Source organism: Beta vulgaris, chromosome 6 (genome assembly GCF_026745355.1).
Source record: "Beta vulgaris subsp. vulgaris cultivar EL10 chromosome 6, EL10.2, whole genome shotgun sequence".
In the NCBI taxonomy this organism is placed as follows: Eukaryota; Viridiplantae; Streptophyta; class Magnoliopsida; order Caryophyllales; family Amaranthaceae; genus Beta; species Beta vulgaris.
The window spans coordinates 60,658,774-60,676,400 of record NC_079207.1 but is presented as its reverse complement, the minus strand read 5'-3'; the positions used below and the strand labels follow the sequence as shown (position 1 = coordinate 60,676,400).

The 17,627-nt window shown below is 38.3% G+C and overlaps 2 protein-coding genes across 2 annotated transcripts; both read right to left on the bottom strand.

Annotated features, from left to right (window-relative positions):
- Positions 1 to 2,572: 2,572 nt before the first annotated feature.
- LOC130591874 (uncharacterized) lies at positions 2,573 to 4,006 on the bottom strand. Its single transcript, XM_057395822.1, has 3 exons — positions 3,299 to 4,006; positions 2,849 to 3,197; positions 2,573 to 2,772 (listed from the first exon to the last, which is right to left on the bottom strand). The coding sequence occupies exons 1-3, from the start codon at positions 3,941 to 3,943 to the stop codon at positions 2,573 to 2,575; spliced, it is 1,194 nt and encodes a 397-aa protein (XP_057251805.1). The 5' UTR covers positions 3,944 to 4,006.
- Positions 4,007 to 12,868: 8,862 nt separating this feature from the next.
- On the bottom strand, positions 12,869 to 16,562 carry LOC125498516 (uncharacterized). The gene is made up of 6 exons (XM_057395821.1): positions 15,772 to 16,562; positions 15,308 to 15,728; positions 15,105 to 15,182; positions 14,748 to 14,942; positions 13,770 to 14,700; positions 12,869 to 13,659 (listed from the first exon to the last, which is right to left on the bottom strand). Exons 1-6 carry the CDS (start codon positions 16,560 to 16,562, stop codon positions 12,869 to 12,871), a joined length of 3,207 nt encoding a protein of 1,068 aa, XP_057251804.1.
- Between the last annotated feature and the right edge of the window lie 1,065 nt (positions 16,563 to 17,627).

Here is a 17,627-nt window from a genome sequence, read left to right as displayed (position 1 = left end):
CTCTTCTCCTCCCTCTTCCCCCCCTCTACCTTCCCCAACCACCCTCTTTACTCCTTTCCTCCCTCCCTCCCCGTTCGTGTCCTCCCTTCCACGACCCCCACTCTCCCCTCATCCCCCGACCCCTACTCTCCTCCCTCTCTCCCTCATCCCCAGCTCCCTTCCCCCTCTCATCTCCCTTCACTACCCTCTCTCCCTTCGCTCCATGTGTCTGCTCCCTCCTCCCCCCCTCTCTATCTACTCTGCATCTCTCCCCCACTCCCCCTTTCACATCACCCTCTCGCTCGCCCTCACTCCTACACGCCTCCTTCTCACTTTTTCCAAGCTACAAACACCTGCATTTATATGGAATTAATTATAAAGTTGGAGAAGAAAAACCGACCTTCATGTTCATTGAAGAAGTCCAAGAAATTGCCTATGCAAATCTTCGACACCTTTCCAAGCATTTGTTGAAGCAATAATTTCTCCAACCTAAAAAAGCCAAATAATCAAAACTACTAAACCTTTCAACATTTATTACTTCCATCATAGTTAGAAGCACATAAAGACACATAAACCAAATTTTATATCACAAAAAGAAGAAAATAACTCTATAATGTACTTACATTTTTGGAATACCTCAAAATAACAAACATTTTTGTTTTCGTGATTTGCCAAACTTTTAAAAAGGGCAAGAGTAAATTTAAGAGGACAAGGACAATCAACTTCTAAAGATTTTTTTTTTAAGAAAAAAAGCCTACAATACATCATTATCCTATATTTTTGATAACTTACTTTCATTTTTCGTGTGTCAAATAATGATACTTTCATGTTATGGAAAGAAAAACATAGAATTATCAAAATTCAATCTTGTACTCCCTGGGGATCTTTATATCCTTCATACATGGAATCTTGGTACTATTCACAATTAGAGAAAATCTTCTAAATTCTTCTTATTGATACGAAAAAATATAGTCATGCTTATTCTTATTTGATTCGTCTCAATGAGACATTATTAATATTCAGTTGAAATAAATTTAACTAATATATAATAAATGCTGAATTAAAAGAAATACATTGACAAACATGTACAAAGGGAGTACTTAAGAAAATTTCATTAAGATAGTAATGATGATGATAATAAAAAATACGGTTTTTTCACCAGGTACCCCTGTACTTTAACAAAATTCATGGGGTACCCCTAACTTTAAACTAATGCACTAGGTACCCCTGATGTTTGCAAACAATGACCAGAATGCCATTAATGATGAACGGTGTTACATGACCGTTAACCTCAATCTTTAATTCACGAAATACCCCTGAGGTTTTACTGATATGTTCAAATTTTGATAACGGCTAGTTTTTTTAAACTGAATTACTTTTTCTGACCGTTGCAATACCTGGGATTGCTATAAAAGCAGTCCTACTCTTGGTATTTTGCTCCCTCCTCATCCAAAGTATAGTTTTTCAATCCAACTCCAATAATACTCATGAGCTCACAATCTCACACTTCTAGTTACTTAATCCTCATACATTAGAGTTCCTAATAGAACTTGCAAATGTAGGAAAAAATTTGCAATCCGGAGCTCGGATTCCTCAATGAATCCAGAAAGATTGTACTACAAGTGCGATGATTGCAACACTTTTAGGTGGTGTGTTGGTATTATTGACCATAACTCCATTGTGAGACAAGTAGAGGAAGACGAGGCAAGTAACGTAAACTTGAAGGAGGAAATGAAGCTACTCAAGAAGAGAATCAAACAACAACAAAAAAGGATGCAAGGAGCAATAAAAATAGGCGTATTTATGTTTGTGTTACTTATTTTTGTAATGAACAAATGAAGGAAGAATGGTAATGTAGCACCAAATTTGTAACAAATAACATTCAATATGCAATAATATTAGTAGCTTTACAAAAACGATCCCAATATTTCATCCACAAAATATTTAAGCTTTTAAGTAACTTTACAAAAAAAGATGAGTATATTGTTTGCACTTTACCATATTTCATCCACAAAATATTGTTTATCCTAATTTGTACCCAAAAAAATAGTTAGCAAATTAAAGATTAGTCCCCTAATTACTCATACTGCATCCTTGCCTTTCTTCTGTTTTTTGGTTCCACCCTTGGAAATTGATGGACCAGCAGCAGCCTTTCTTTTCCTTCCATGCTGAGTACTCCCATCAGATTGTTGTGGTTGGGATGTTGATGCACCAGATTCCTTCCTTTGCTTCTGTGTAGCCCCTCCCTTGCATGTCCTTGAATTGTGACCTATTTCTTTGCACTTGCCACACCTAATAGTGCTGCTCCTCTTCCCTTTTTTCTTGTCATTTGGACCTCTCTTCCTCTGTTTAGCAGGCCTTCCAGCACATCTTTTGAATGAGGGAGGGTCAATTATAGGGAGTTCAAACTCAGGCCATTGAGAGGAGTCAGGCATGGGTGTATGTGGCTTGCATAGGTCTCTTTATATGCAGCCCCCTTGTAGTAGTCAGAGACATAGTCATGTGGGTTAAGCCTCTGGTCAAAAATAACCCTCAAACCATGTTTGCAGGGTATACCAGTGCCCTGCCATTTGCCACAGCCACATGTCCTAGTTTATAGCCTGATAGGGAAGTGCACATGATCATCCAGCACCTCAAACTCCCCTCCACCAGCTTCCACAACATGGCAGAACCTGCTTTCATCAGCCCTGACCTCCAACAACTTAGTGGCATAGTCAGTGAGGTCAGTGGGTTCCATGTCAACAGCTCTGTCAAATCTAGCCCCCACCTTTTTCATACACCAACCCCTAATTTCTGCAAATGTAGAACAACAAAATAAGCACCTAATAAGAGGCATATGTAGAACAAGAAAACAAAACAATTTCCTTACCTTCCAACAAAGTGAGGACAGGGAGATCTCTGAAAGGTTTTGTGCACGCATTGAAAGACTCAACAAAATTTGTTGTGTTGTGATCACAACACACAACAGGGTCAAATACATGCCTAGACCACTGCTCCTCTGCCTTGTCCAGATATTCTGTAGCTTTAGGATCAACCTTTGTTATCTTCTCCATGGCTTTGTTGTATACATAAAGGTTGTAGGCATTAGCAGCAATCCAAAAAGATTTGTGGAAAGCAGGGCCAGTGAATCCAGCATTCTTGCAATTGGAATATAGGTGTTGACAGCAAATCCTCCTAGTAGCTTTAGGGAACACCTCCAACAGTGCTCCCTCAACACCCTACATGGAAGAGAAATAAATGAAATCAGTTAGTTTGGAACAAAAAAGGATGTAAGGAAAGATAAGTTAGATATTTAATTATGGAAGGAAAGAAATGTTACCCTCATCCTGTCACTTATGAATGTCCAGTCATCCTTGTTAACACCTTGTGACTGGAAAACCAATTTCAAGTTTCTGAAAAAATAGCTCCAACTATCTTTACTCTCTGTGTCCACTATCCCATAAGCTATTGGAAATATTTCATTATTTCCATCAATAGCCACAGCAGTCAACAAGATTCCTTTATAGAACCCACTTAAATGTGTCCCATCAAACCCAATAAGAGGTCTGCACCCTCTTAGAAACCCCTTGAACTGAGCTGCAAATGAGAAGAAACAAGCCTTGAACTTTGGTGTGCTGTTTGAAGAGTTGGCTGTCCAAGTCACCAAAGCATAGCTACCAGTGTTAGTCCTCTTTATCATCTCTGCATATGCTGGTAGCAGCCCATAGGATTCAGAGAAGCCCCCATACATCTGCTCCTTTGTCATGCACTTCACCTTATATAACAACCTTTCCTTCACCTTTATCCTAAACCTTTCCAAACACATTTTCTGTAATGAGTGCACAGGTACATCAGGGTTTGCACTAATTACATCACCCAAATGCCTTGTTAACCAAACACTGGTAACCATTGGGTTCTCCTCCATTCTGCCACACAACTTATGCTCACCTGTTACAGACTTTATGGCCCAACTAATGCCATCCATCAGTTTGGATGCATGAATTCTCCACTCACAGTCCTCTATTATACACCTAGCAGTGAACCTAAGGTTGTCAGCCTTCTCAACCCTCACTGCAAACCCCTCTGAATACAGTAGTCCTTGAACACTCCAAGGAAGTGATCTTTGTTTGAAAAGATCATCCACTGATCAAGCTTCACCTGCCCAAAAAGCATCTCTCCCACAACTGTACCATTTGTGTACAACTTGTCTAAAACTGACCCCCCATCCAAGTAATCCTCAAATTCTTTCTCTAGCAATACATCCACTTCTTCATCCTCAACTTCACCCTCTAATTCTAAATCATAACCCTCATCATCTGAACTCCCTTCTTCCCAAACATAATCATCAACCTCATCATCCTCAGATTCTTCTTCCAGTTCATCTTCCCTATGCTCAGGTTGATGCTCAGGTTGTTGGGGAGGCATTCTAGGCTTCCTAACCCCTCTCTCTGATCTCCTAGTCTTTGGTACATATGTACCAACCCTCTTAGCAGTGGTTTTAGCAGCTTTAAACCCCTTCTTTGCTCCCTTTTTCTTTGCAGCACCTACTTTCTTTGAAGCAGCAGGTTTGGAAGATTGGGGATCTGAGTGTGTTTGTGTTTCAGTTGGTTGGGATGGAGGAGGGGAAGCTTGGGGAGGTGATTGTGTTTGTGGTTGTGTTTCAGGTGGTGGGGATGGAGGAGGGGAAGCTTGGGGAGGAGATGGGGGTGGTTGGAAAGGGTGGACAGGGGATTGTGTGTGGTGGAGGGGGGGGCAGGGGAGTCTGTTTGTGGTGGGGGGGGGCAGGGGAGTGTGCTTGTGACTTGCTTCAGGTTGTGACTCTCCATCACCACTTCTTCTTGTGAAAAAATCCTTAAATACTCCATCACACTCATATCCGCTCATATCATCAGGATTATAAACTGGAATTTCAATTGCCACAGGGGACATATGCTCCTCCAACTCCCTCAATTCATCTTCTTCTTCCTGTCTTTTTCTTTCTTCCTCCCTCTCTCTTTCCTTTTCTTCAGCAATCTTTCTAAGTTTCTCAGCCTCAGCTTTTCTCTTTTCTTCCCTCAAGTCCTTCACTAATTTCATCACAAACCTAGGAGGTTGCTGTGTATCCTCTATGAATACCTCAAAGTATCCAATCCTACAAACCCACCCCACATATTTGAAAGATGTGGATCATCATACAACTCCACTAGTTTTTTGGTCCTTGGATGCTTGTAATGGACTCTAAAATTTTCAGGCAACCACACACCTTGCTTCACAGACTCATCATGTATCTCATTGAACAAATCAATAATACTAGTTAAGTCTACATCTTCCACCCTAACATCAAACTGCTTACCCTTATAATCACACAACAACCACATCCCTTCCATCTAAAATGAAATCAAACAAACAAAATGGAAGAGAATTTGAGAATGCAGAGAACCCTAAACCAAAAACTACATAATTTCAGCATACATGAAGAAATAAACACACCTATTCAACATTATACGGAATTCATGCAAAAAAATTGCTAAAACAGCAAAAATACCAAAAACTGAAAGAACTTGTGATATCAAATAACCCTAAACAGGAAATTATGAAATATAGCATGGATGAACATGAATAACACACCCAGTCAGATTTAACAACTAAATAATGCAAAATTTTCAAAAAAAAGAGTTACAAAATCTTACCTTTGTGGAATTTTGAAAAGATCACCCTTAAAATTTGCGAACTCACTTCCTTAGCTTACCCAAGGACGATTCCCTTTTTCGCGTCAACTTCCAAGTGCAAAGATTTTGATTTGTTCGCAGAATAATTCAACCCAGATTTTTTTGGAAATTTTTTGCTAACCGACTTGAAGGAAGAAGAACAGAGGAAGAGGGAAGATGAATGGGAGTTGGAGGGTTTTTTTTCGAAGGATTGGGTTTACTAGCGCCTTAATGAGGGCATTAATGTAATAACCCACTAACGGCAACTTAACGCCGTCAATGAGTAAGGGTATTTATTGCTGTTTATTAAATTGTCAGGGATACCTAGTGCATTAGTTTAAAGTTAGGGGTACCCCATGAATTTTGTTAAACTACAGGGGTACTTGGTGAAAAAACCGTAAAAAATAGGACTAACAAAATTTGTACCATTATCTTATATCAAGTTGGAGGTCATTGAAAAACAAAGCTAATGATTGCTTCGTTGTACTATTATGATGATAAATTATTCTAAACGCTGCCCAATTTTTTCTAACAAGTCTATGTATATATATGGACATACTTTTTTAGTCTTCAAAATCTTTTAGTGACCATTATGTTAATTCATCCCCCGTCCCTTTTTAGTGACACATTACATGGAGGAGTGTGCACCACTTCAGATTGGACCGAACCGAAATCAGTGGATCAGAATCTGAAATTTTTTGGATCGAGAATGGATCAGAATTTTCCCGATCCGGTTTTGGACATGTTGGACTGAAATCTACATGTCTAGAAACAAATCTTTTTTTTTACATATTTATAAATTACGTACATTAAAATTTAATAATTCTAACAACAATAATTTTAAAGTTAATAAAGAGTAGGTTTTTAGCTTTTTAAATTTATAACTTTGAATTTTTTTTTTACCTTTAAACTATTCTTTAACTAAAAGAAACATTAATTCCGGTCCACCGATCCAGGTCGGAATTTTCCGGGTTTGGATTGAACCGGACCAGAAACTGAAAATTCTGATTTTCGGCGGACCGGGGACTGAACCATTCGGCGGACCGGGAACCGGACCGAAATCCTCAGTCTGATCTGATCCGAATGTCAGTTCGACCCTACCCTTTGCACACGCCTAATTACATGATCCCTCTTTAGCCCCGTGTTCATAAAATTTCTCCAAAAGAAGGAAATATTCAATAAAGACAAATAAAATATACAAACATATCATCATTTTAAATTTGTGGCAAAGCACACATGGGATCCAAAGCCCCATGCAGAGTAAGCATAAAACAGTTGAGATTCAATGTTGGGACTTCCATCATGTGATTTACAAATAATTAATTAGTATAGGATTTCAACTATGTTTTCAGGGAAACACTTTCTGCTAAGATAAATAGGTTGATGCATTTTATCGATCACAAATACTCATGAATGCATATCATTTAAGGCCCTGTTTGGTATGCACATCAATTAGTATAATCATTTTACCAACAAATAGTAGATTAAAGATGTTGGGAATCAGTGGCAATATGTTCCATTGATATATAATATGAAATATAAGAGCATAACTATATCTTAGGAAAAATTATTTTTGATAAGTCAACCTGTGGTTGATCTTCTCAAAATAAGTCAATCTTTTGATTATTTTAAAATAAATTAATCTTGTATCTACTTTCCCATAAACGAGTTAATGATGTGGATATTATCATATGTGTCACATTTTAATAGGATGACGTTGTGATTTAACTCATTTATAGCAAAAGTAAATACAAAATTAACTTATTCATAGTTAACTAAAAAGTTGACTTATTTTAAGAAAAACACGCAAAAGTTAACTTATTAAAGATAATATTTCCTATATCTTATTATACATAGTGGCAGAAGACAAATCACTTATAGAATATCAAAAATTATTAGATATGTTAAATTAAGCACAGCCTGTGAGTACAAGACTTAGGGCCTGTTCTCTTCGGCATAAAACAGCTGAACTGAACTGAACTGAACTGAATTGAACTGAACTGAACTGAATTGAACTGAACTGAATTGAACTGAACTGAACTGAACTGATCTGAACTGAACTGATCTGAACTGAACTGAACTGAATTGAACTGAAATGAATAGTGATATGTGAGAGTAAAAGTATTGTCAAGAGCTGAACTGAACTGAACTGAACTGAACTGAACTGATCTGAACTGAACTGAATTGAACTGAACTGAACTGAATTGAACTGAACTGAACTGAATTGAACTGAACTGAACTGAACTGAACTGAAAATAAGCTGGGGAGAACAGGCCCTTAGGGCCTGTTCTCTTCGGCATAAAACAGCTGAACTGAACTGAACTGAACTGAACTTATCAAAGCTGAACTGAACTGAACTGAACTTATGGGAGCTGAACTGAACTGAACTTATCAGAGCTGAACTGAACTGAACTGAACTGAACTGAACTGAACTGAACTGAACTGAATTGAATTGAATTGAATTATATTACATTGAAATAAATTGAATGTAATAAATATATAAATAATATTTTAAACAATAATAATATGAATATTAAATAATAATTATAATGATAAGTAATAATAATGAATAATAATAATAGTAGTATTTTGAATATCTTTAAATGATAGTTATAAATAAATAATATTAATAATCATAAATTAATAATAATAATAATTAATGATAGTAATGATAATTAAAATATTATATTATATTTGTATTAATATATTAATACAATAAATTGACGATAAAAAAATATCTAAGAAGTAAATTAATATTACTATTTTAATAATTAGATTTAATAATTTAAAAATATTTAGTAATAAAAAATATGATTGGGTTGACCGCGAAAATTACATCATAACCGTCTTGACGCGATTTGATTGGTTTATGGTAAAAAAAGTGGTTTATTTGTGCTTTGACCTAAACCATGTTCCTCCTAATAATAATAGTAATATAATTAGTAAAGCTATAATAAAAAAATATATAGAAACAACAACAACAACAATAAATAATAATAATAATTAATAATAATAATAAATCTTAATATAATGATATATATTTAAATAATAATAATAATAATATAATAAATAATAATAGTAATTAGTAAAATAAATTATAAAAACATAATAAAAAATATTACATAAAAAGAATAGACTGAACTGAACTAACTGAACTGAACTACGAACTGATCTGAACTGAACTGATCTGAACTGAACTTATTGGAGCTGAACTGAACTGAACTGAACTTATTGGAGCTGAACTGAACTGAACTGAACTTATTAGAGCTGAACTGAACTGAACTGAACTGAACTGAACTGAACTGAACTGAAAATAAGCTGGGGAGAACAGGCCCTTAAGCCCAGATGAAGGAGCAGAGCTGCAATGGCTGGCAGCAGCGTGAAACTCAGTCACATCCATGAGCTTGAGCCATTAAGATATTTATTTGGGGGGGCGTCGCCTCACAGCGATGCAATGCACTTCCTAGACCTCCCGTGGATGATAAGTATTCGCTCGTCTCCCTGAAGCAACACGCCACGCCCTTTTGCAAGTGTGGTGAAAGATGAGCAAGGCTTCTAGGACAAGTCATAGGCAAAGGAGACTAGGGAAGTACATTTGGACTAAGATGCATATAGGATTTTGGATATCTTATACGGAAGTGAGTAGAGGTAGTAAAAAATTATGAAGAGAATAAACATAAAACATAATATGTCTGCAAGAGACCCAATGCAGGAGAGTGAGTTAGAAATATAGTCCTTGGGCTTATAACTTGTGATATTCAGGACAAGATACAAGTGGGAGTGTAATTGGTATAATACAAGTAGTTAAGGTATTCAGGAAGGGCGATAGTATTATGAGAGTAAAGATCATATGCAATAATAGAGAGATTATACATACTCTTAGTGTTTAATTTATGCACCTCAGCCCTCAAGTCAATGTAGAAGAAGATATTTCACGTCAGTTTGAAGGCTTTAGATGAAGTGGGTATCCCTCAAACAAAAATATTATTGGTGGAGATCTAAATGAAATGTAGAGGCATGTCAAAATGGTTTGAAAGTATTCACGGGGTTCGGGATATTAAAAATGATTGGAGGAGAAGTGATCATTTTAAAGTGGAATACATACCTGGTGATCTTTCAAAGTGGAGTAATTGCAAGTATGCAACACGGATCAACTTCCTCTTAACATGGGCTCTGTAGGCGTAATTGCTTTAACTGGAAGGTTATCCCAAGAGCAACTATTATTTACATATTAGTAGAAAAATGTAGTTACAGTTCACTAAGTTTGACCTTAAATAATCAAAAGAAAACGGAAGGTTTATTGCGAGCCAATACATTATGATTAAAAGGCTACCAACTGTAGAAGATAAATTAATTTTCAAGAGGAATAAATGATTCTTTTCACTCAATTTCAAGAGAGTGATTCAAAAAGAATTCACGTCAGGGATCACCTTCTAATAACCTTTAGAGTTCATATTAACTAAGACATGTATAAGATTAAATCCCTAAATCGAGAAAAAGGTCTTGAAAGAAATTAGATCAAAATGTAAAAATAGTAAAAAAAAGGCCTTAGTTTCACCTTCACCCATGTAATTCAATCATTTCTAACATGGGCCACCTCGAAGAATATCGAGTTTCATAAGGTCTATGTACACTCAAGAGTATATTGTTGAGTGCAATATTTTACTTTACAAGGAACGTCAAAAGCCACTTAGATAATCCATTAATACTCGATTCATATTACCGTATAAGAGTAGACTCAGTAAAGATACTTAAACTTGTAACCAGAAAGAAAAAAGAATGTGCATACACACTATTAGGAGTTGCAATTTACTATTGCAGTGTTTAAATACCTGCATGGAAGACATTCCTAGTCCATCGCAATCCCATCAACTCCAGACAATAAGAGCTTCTCATCAACCTGACCAATGACTTGTTTTAGTTCTTTAAAGTTCCTCAAAAGCATATAAGCTTTCAAATTGATATTTGAACAAGAAGGCTTGCTATTGGACACACTGTTGATTCGAAATTGAGCCTTCTCATAGGCTACATGATCAACATCTAATCGAATATATGTTTGCAGTTCAAGATGAGCTTGAATTATATGAAGTTACATTAAAAAAATCATTGTCAGAGAAGGAGCAACATTTTCTAAGTAACTTCAAAGTCAACTGAGGCTCAACCACTAAATTGGTATTTCGGCAATATATAGGGGTAGCCTATATGACATTAATCTGAAACATGTGAAAAATACAAGGCACATACTACTCTACATGGAAGCAACATCTTCATTGAACGGCAAATCATTATTGATCACATACTAGCATAAGTTGCATTACAACTATAGCTTACTTCATAAGGCAAAAACATAGAGTTCAAGATGTAGAATAGCATCAGTCAAGAACTCCTACCTCATGTCCATAGCGCTATAGCTGGAATATAATGACCTATTACGCACCAAAAGCAAGACTTTAAACCAAAAGTCATTAAATTATCTACATAAAATTCTAATACTCTTGAATAAATCCTAACCTGCATACCTGATCCAACCCCAAGCATCAGATCCTAATCATACCCACAAAATGAACAACATTGCTCAAGCACTAGAAGCGAAATCGGAAGTTAATGCACCATAGATTGATGATACAATTAATACGCATGACTCTTGAACTTTCATTGTTGATACTTGATAGTCCTCAAACAACCTACTTGATTTTCCTAATACTTGACTGGGTATCTTAATAGATCAGCACCATTAGAGATGGAACCAAAACCTATTACAAGTCACTCAAGTATCACATCCAACTATTCAAGTATTCAAACATGAACGTCCACCATAATACCTATTAAAAGTCTTGATCACAAACTATTACAGGTTGACAATTGTATGACTTAAGATTCACATGTTATCTATTTTACCAAGAAGTAAACATATCTGGCTCATTTTTTAAACATAACACTTCCAGCAATAGTTTCATCCAAATTAAACGAACAAATCAAATCATTACACCTACTCCAGGCCTTAAATTCATCAGATGTTTCATCAACGAGTTGTTTATACATTCCATTAACAAATCCTATCTTGTTCTTAGCAGATAAGGTTAGTAACATTGATCTTTTCCAAATAGTAAATCCTTCACCATTGAATTTCAAAGATACTAATTGAGCAGAATATATTATATATATTGTTCTGATTTTGATTTAGAGGTACAGAAGGACTGGAATTTAAAACTTCAGGTATGATTGAATGAGAAAATGAAGAAATTCAGAAGGAAGAATCAATAAGAAGGATAAGATGAAGATCAGAACGCTTGATTCAAATTAAGATTGAAAGATCAACAGAAATCAAAATCAGAAAATTCAAGAAGAATGGAGCTAGAAGCAGGCAAAAATGACGAATCAATCAAGAATACATAGATGTAAGATGATCAAAATCGCAAGAAAATTTAAAGAATCAAAATCAATCAGAATTTTAGAGAAAATTTATGACAAATTCAGACAAAACACACCAGAAGAGCGACATTTATGTCGAAACCCGCCGTGAATTCACCAAGCGCGAAAAGTCGCACAAAACCCGACTAAACGCCTCTCAATATTTAGATCTGAAAAGCTTATGCTTTTTGGTGATGGGGTACAAACATTTTCACACAATTAGAGAAGAGAGGGAGAGAACTGAAGGAGTAAGAGAGGGAAACAACGGTTAGAAATATTATCGTTGAGAAATTTGAGAAGAAAAGGAGAAAAGGAATTTAATAGAAAAAAAAAGTTGAACCAAACCGTTCAAAAGGAAATTGAGGTAAGAAACCCCGTTTCTTTCTTTTTTTTAGGGGAAAAGAGAGCCAGGAGTTATATTAAGTCTAGTTCCACCAGAATTTGAAGACTTTGGGGAAACAAAGAAGTACAAATAGTTTCAGAATTAACATCAACTTCCCATCTAGCTACAGAATGAGCAACCGTGTTACCCGCTCTTTTAACATGAACACAATCAAACGACAGAAATGAGGAACTAATTTCTAGAATATCATCATAGAAGAGGAAAATAGGAGCTGCTCCTTGTCTTCTTTCCCTAATGCATCGAACCACATTTGATGCATCACACTCCAGAACTACTCGATCAAAACCCAGCCTTCGAGCTACGTCAAGGCCAAATCTCGCTGCCCCCGCTTCAGCTAGCTCAGGAGCCCAGTTTGAGGCAATACGCTTCATGCCCGCAGCTTTGATGCTGCCATGCTCATCACGAATAATCATCCCATACTCACACCATTACCATGCATTACATGCGCGTCGACATTCACTTTTACATAAGATTGTGGAGGGGGTTGCCATGAGGAGACAACAACAAGCGTAGGCGAGGAAGAGAGACCGCGAACCTTGTCTTTGTACAGCCCATAATCCACCTTCAGCTTCACAAATCCGGCCGCAGTAGCGACGGCATTCAACCCCGCATCTCCTTCAAAAACTCTTCGATTTCTGCAGAACCACGCCGCCCACACAAGTGCCCCAAATGAAGCCAACTCTTCGCTATCAAGCCTTCCAGCGAGCCACATAAACCTCTCAGCAAAAGATGTGTGCAGAGCTTCCATTAGCATGCCTTGAAAGTTACTGTGCAGCCATATCTTAGAGGCATAGGTACAATTAAAAAGCGCGTGCATTATGGTCTCCTCTTCACACCCACAAACTGGGCAAGTGCTATGCTCACGAATATGTCGCCTGTAGAGCACATCCATCACACCTAATCTCCCCTTACACGCTCTCCATATGAAATGACACAATTTGGGGGGGCCCGTGATCTTCCATACAAGCTTCCATATGTCTCTCTCTCTTCGTCCAAAGAACAAATCCCATGTGTGCACATGACCCATTCGCCCCAACCAATACCCTGAGCGGACCGTATAATTGCCATCATTAGTTGGCCACCAATATTGGGTGTCACATTTCCAAGTCGACGGTAGAGGAATGTCTAACACAGTTTGACGCTCTTCCACACCAAAAGTTTCATTCACCATATCCTCCTTCCGCCCCCCATGTTCAACATCTAGTAAATCACAAGCTCGGAGCTCAAGATTGCTATTTGGAAGAGGAGTCGGGACGAAATGGGCGCCCTCCCATGGTATCCAAGCATCCTTCCACACTTTTATCAAGTACCATTACCTACCCGCCATTTGAAGCCTTCCAGCAACAAAGATTTTGCTCCCCAAATGCTCCTCCAACTATAACTCGGGTCAAAACCCCTCATAGCCTCAAGGAATGCCGCATGTTTAAAGTAACGAGCTTTCAACACCCCATGAAGAAGAGTAGAGGTATCCTGACATAATCTCCACCCCTGCTTTGCTAATAAAGCTTGATTGAAACACTTCAAATCCCGAAAGCCCATGCCACCCATAGCTTTTGGGAGGCAAAGAGATTCCCAATTATGACAGTGGATTTTCCTGGAGGTTGCAGTGGACCCCCACCAAAACTTTGCTAGAACTGAGTGCATTTCATCAATGAGCCCTTCAGGAATTTTAAAAATACTCATCATGTAAGTGGGAATAGCCTGTGCTACAGCCTTAATAAGAACTTCTTTCCCGGGTCGCGAAAGCAGCTTTTCCTTCCACCCTTGCATCTTCTTCCATATCCTCTCCTTCAAACACATAAAAACCACCTTCTTCGATCGCCCAATGATGGTTGGCAATCCAAGATACTTTTCATGCTTCTCAACTTCCTTAACCCCCAGAGTCTCCACAATTTCCTTTCTTCTCTCAAGATTCACACATTTGCTGAAAGCTACTTCTGTTTTACTTAGATTAACTTTCTGCCCAGATGCTCTTTCATACGTTCTGATTGTATTAGCCACTTTAGAGCACTCCTGTAAATTAGCTTTAGCAAATAAAATACTATCATCAGCATAGAAAAGGTGAGAAACTCTAGGTGCTCCCCAGAAAACATACGCACCATGAATCTTATTCTCACTTGCCGCTTTCGTAATCAAACGGGAGAAAGCGTCTGTACACATAAGAAATAAATACGGCGAAATTGGATCCCCTTGCCGAAGACCTCGAATAGGAGAGAGAGATCCCGAAATACTGCCATTATACTTAAACGAGAAAGTCACACTCGAAATACAAATATTACACGTTGTACCCAACTGCGACTGAACCCCATCTTCAGCATAACTTTCTCCAGAAACCCCCACTCCACCCTATCATACGCCTTACTCATGTCTAATTTCAATGCCACCGTACCATCCTTCCCATCCCCCCTTCTCTTCAAAGCATGAAAAATCTCAAAAGCCACCAACGCATTATCAGTATCAAGCCTTTTAGGTACAAAAGCACTCTGATTACCGGAAATAATAGATCCCAACATAGGTTTCAACTTATTTGCAAGAGTTTTAGAAATAATTTTGTACAAAACATTGCACAGGCTTATAGGTCTAAACTCTGTCATTCTCTTTGGGTCATTTATTTTCGGAATTAAAACAATACAAGTGCTATTTACCTCTTTTAAGTCCACATCTCCGCGCCACCAAGCTTTCACAAACTGGATCACATCACTCCCAATAGTGCCCCAAAACATCTGGAAAAATAGGGCATGCATTCCATTAGGCCCCGGGGCCTTGTTAGGATGCATCTGAAATAGGCGTCTCGAATTTCTTCCCCTGTGGGCTCTAAGTCAAGATTTTCATTCATCTCCCCCGTTACCAGTTCTTCTAGACCCTCCATTGCTTCCTCGAAACCACTCGAATTTTCTGATGCAAATAATTTCGAGAAATATTGGTCAATAATCAGGTCCATATCTTCTTTGTCCTCCTTCCATTCACCCTGCTCATTAAATAGACCCTTAAGCAAATTCCTCTTCCTGCGTTGAGTTGCTTTATGATAGAAGTAGCTCGTGTTTTTATCACCATCCTGAAGTTCATTAGCACGCGCTCGCGCGTGCCAGTAGCTCTCCTCTAGTTTACGCAAATCGCATAGTTCAGTACTTAACTTATTGCAACGCTGCATCAAATGGGCGTCCAGCTGACCCCCTTGCTTTGCTTTTAGCTTTCGTTCAGTTTCCTTGAATTCTCTTACGCACATCACCAAAAGTTTTCGAGGCCCAAGAGGAGAGAGAGTTTGCAACCTGCTCAATGCGAGAATGGATTGAGTCCCCGACCCCAGCTAACCACACATCCCCAAAAACTTTGCTACAATCCTCACTCGACAACCAAAGAGCCTCAAATCGAAATAATTTCCCCTGTTGCCTTCGTTCCGGTTTGTCTCCAAACTTCAGTAATATAGCCCCATGGTCCGATTGACAAATAGGAAAATGAATCACCTCCGCATATGGAAATAAGTTGCACCAATTAATATCTGCCATGCACCGATCCAGCCGCTCCCTAATAACAGTATCAATGGACTTTCCACGCTGCCATGTAAAAATGTTGCCTCTGTAACCCAAATCACGACACCCACACTCCTCAACAGCCTCCCTAAAAGCATCAATCTGTCGCTCTCCGCGAATAGCTCCACCCTCCTTCTCGTGCATCCCCAGAATCTCATTGAAATCACCAAACAAAAGCATCGGTAAAGCGCTTCCATGTCTAATGGATCTCATAAGATCCCATGTCAAATGTTTATTCGTTGCTTCAGGCCAACCATACACCCCCACCGCTTTCCAAATAGCGATATTATTCCCATCACAAACATCCACCTCTACATGATGGTTAGAAAAGGAGCAAACGTTCACCGTCACATCACGCCACCACAAACCCATTCCTCCTGATCTGCGATTACTACTAAAACAAACACCACTAGTAAAACTGCATCTATTTCGGATCAATTCAAGTCGTTGTGAATCCATCTTGGTTTCCATTACAAAAACCATCTCCGACCTATCTCTCCAACACCAGTCTTGGAGAGCTTTAACTGACAATGGGTTGCCAAGCCCATTGCAGTTCCAACTCAAGAGTTTCATTGATGTTCGCGGGGTTGGTTCACTCCAACCTCCGCTACTTGAAGATCAATTGGACCTCCCATAACAGTTTCATGCACAACAGACACCAGCCCATTATTTTCAACCAAATCAGTAACATTATCACAAGAAAGTTTGCTCTTTTTTGTAATATAATCACCACCATCTTTTTCATCATCAATCAACATGTCCTCCCTCATCTTTCTTTTATCATTCTTAGTAGTACCAGGGACCACCAACCCATTGAAAACACCCTTTTTATTTTCCCCTACTACTCTCTTTTTTGTGTTTTTTAATTTTTAATTTTTATTCATGTTCCCTCCACTACCCACAACAAATGAAATAGGAGTATTATTATTACTTACTGGAGATGTGGATGTACTCAATATTGGAGACAAAGTAGTCTGCAAAAGTGGCGCCACATAAGCACCAAGCAAATTATTGTCCTTCTTTGAAATTTGTTCCACATTTTACACACCATTTTCTACACCATTTGGATCACCAACCGTGATTTCTTCATCCTCCACCCTTTTGTCAAAGACTAAAGTTTTTGCACTCTGCAAGAATTTCTTCGCTTCCTCATTCATTTGTAATCTGCATCGGCGCGGGAAGGCACGAAGCCAAGTGCTCCACTGCTTTTCCACCTCCCTATCATCTTCATGCACCCTACTGCAGTCATGTTCAATGTGACCAAGACAGCCACACGTATAGCAGAACGTCGGGAGACGTTCATATTTCACTTCCACAATAACAATGGTACCCTTAGTGTTGCGGAGTTTGATGATTATGCGCAGCGGTTTTAAAACTTCAAGCAACACTTTTACACGAACCGATTTGTCCCATGAAACACCCGAAAACTCCACCTCCAACACCTTGCCTACAGTGCCTCCAATGCTACGAACGAATATGGTTTTCAGTTCGGCTGTCCAATAGGAGGTTATAGAGACGCACCCAGAACGGGGAGTGAGTGAGTTGAATATCGGAAGGTTGCGTACAACCATCGATTTCGTTCATTAGAATTAAGTGTTGATCAAACATCCAAGGGCGTCTCTCCAATACCCTCGTTCG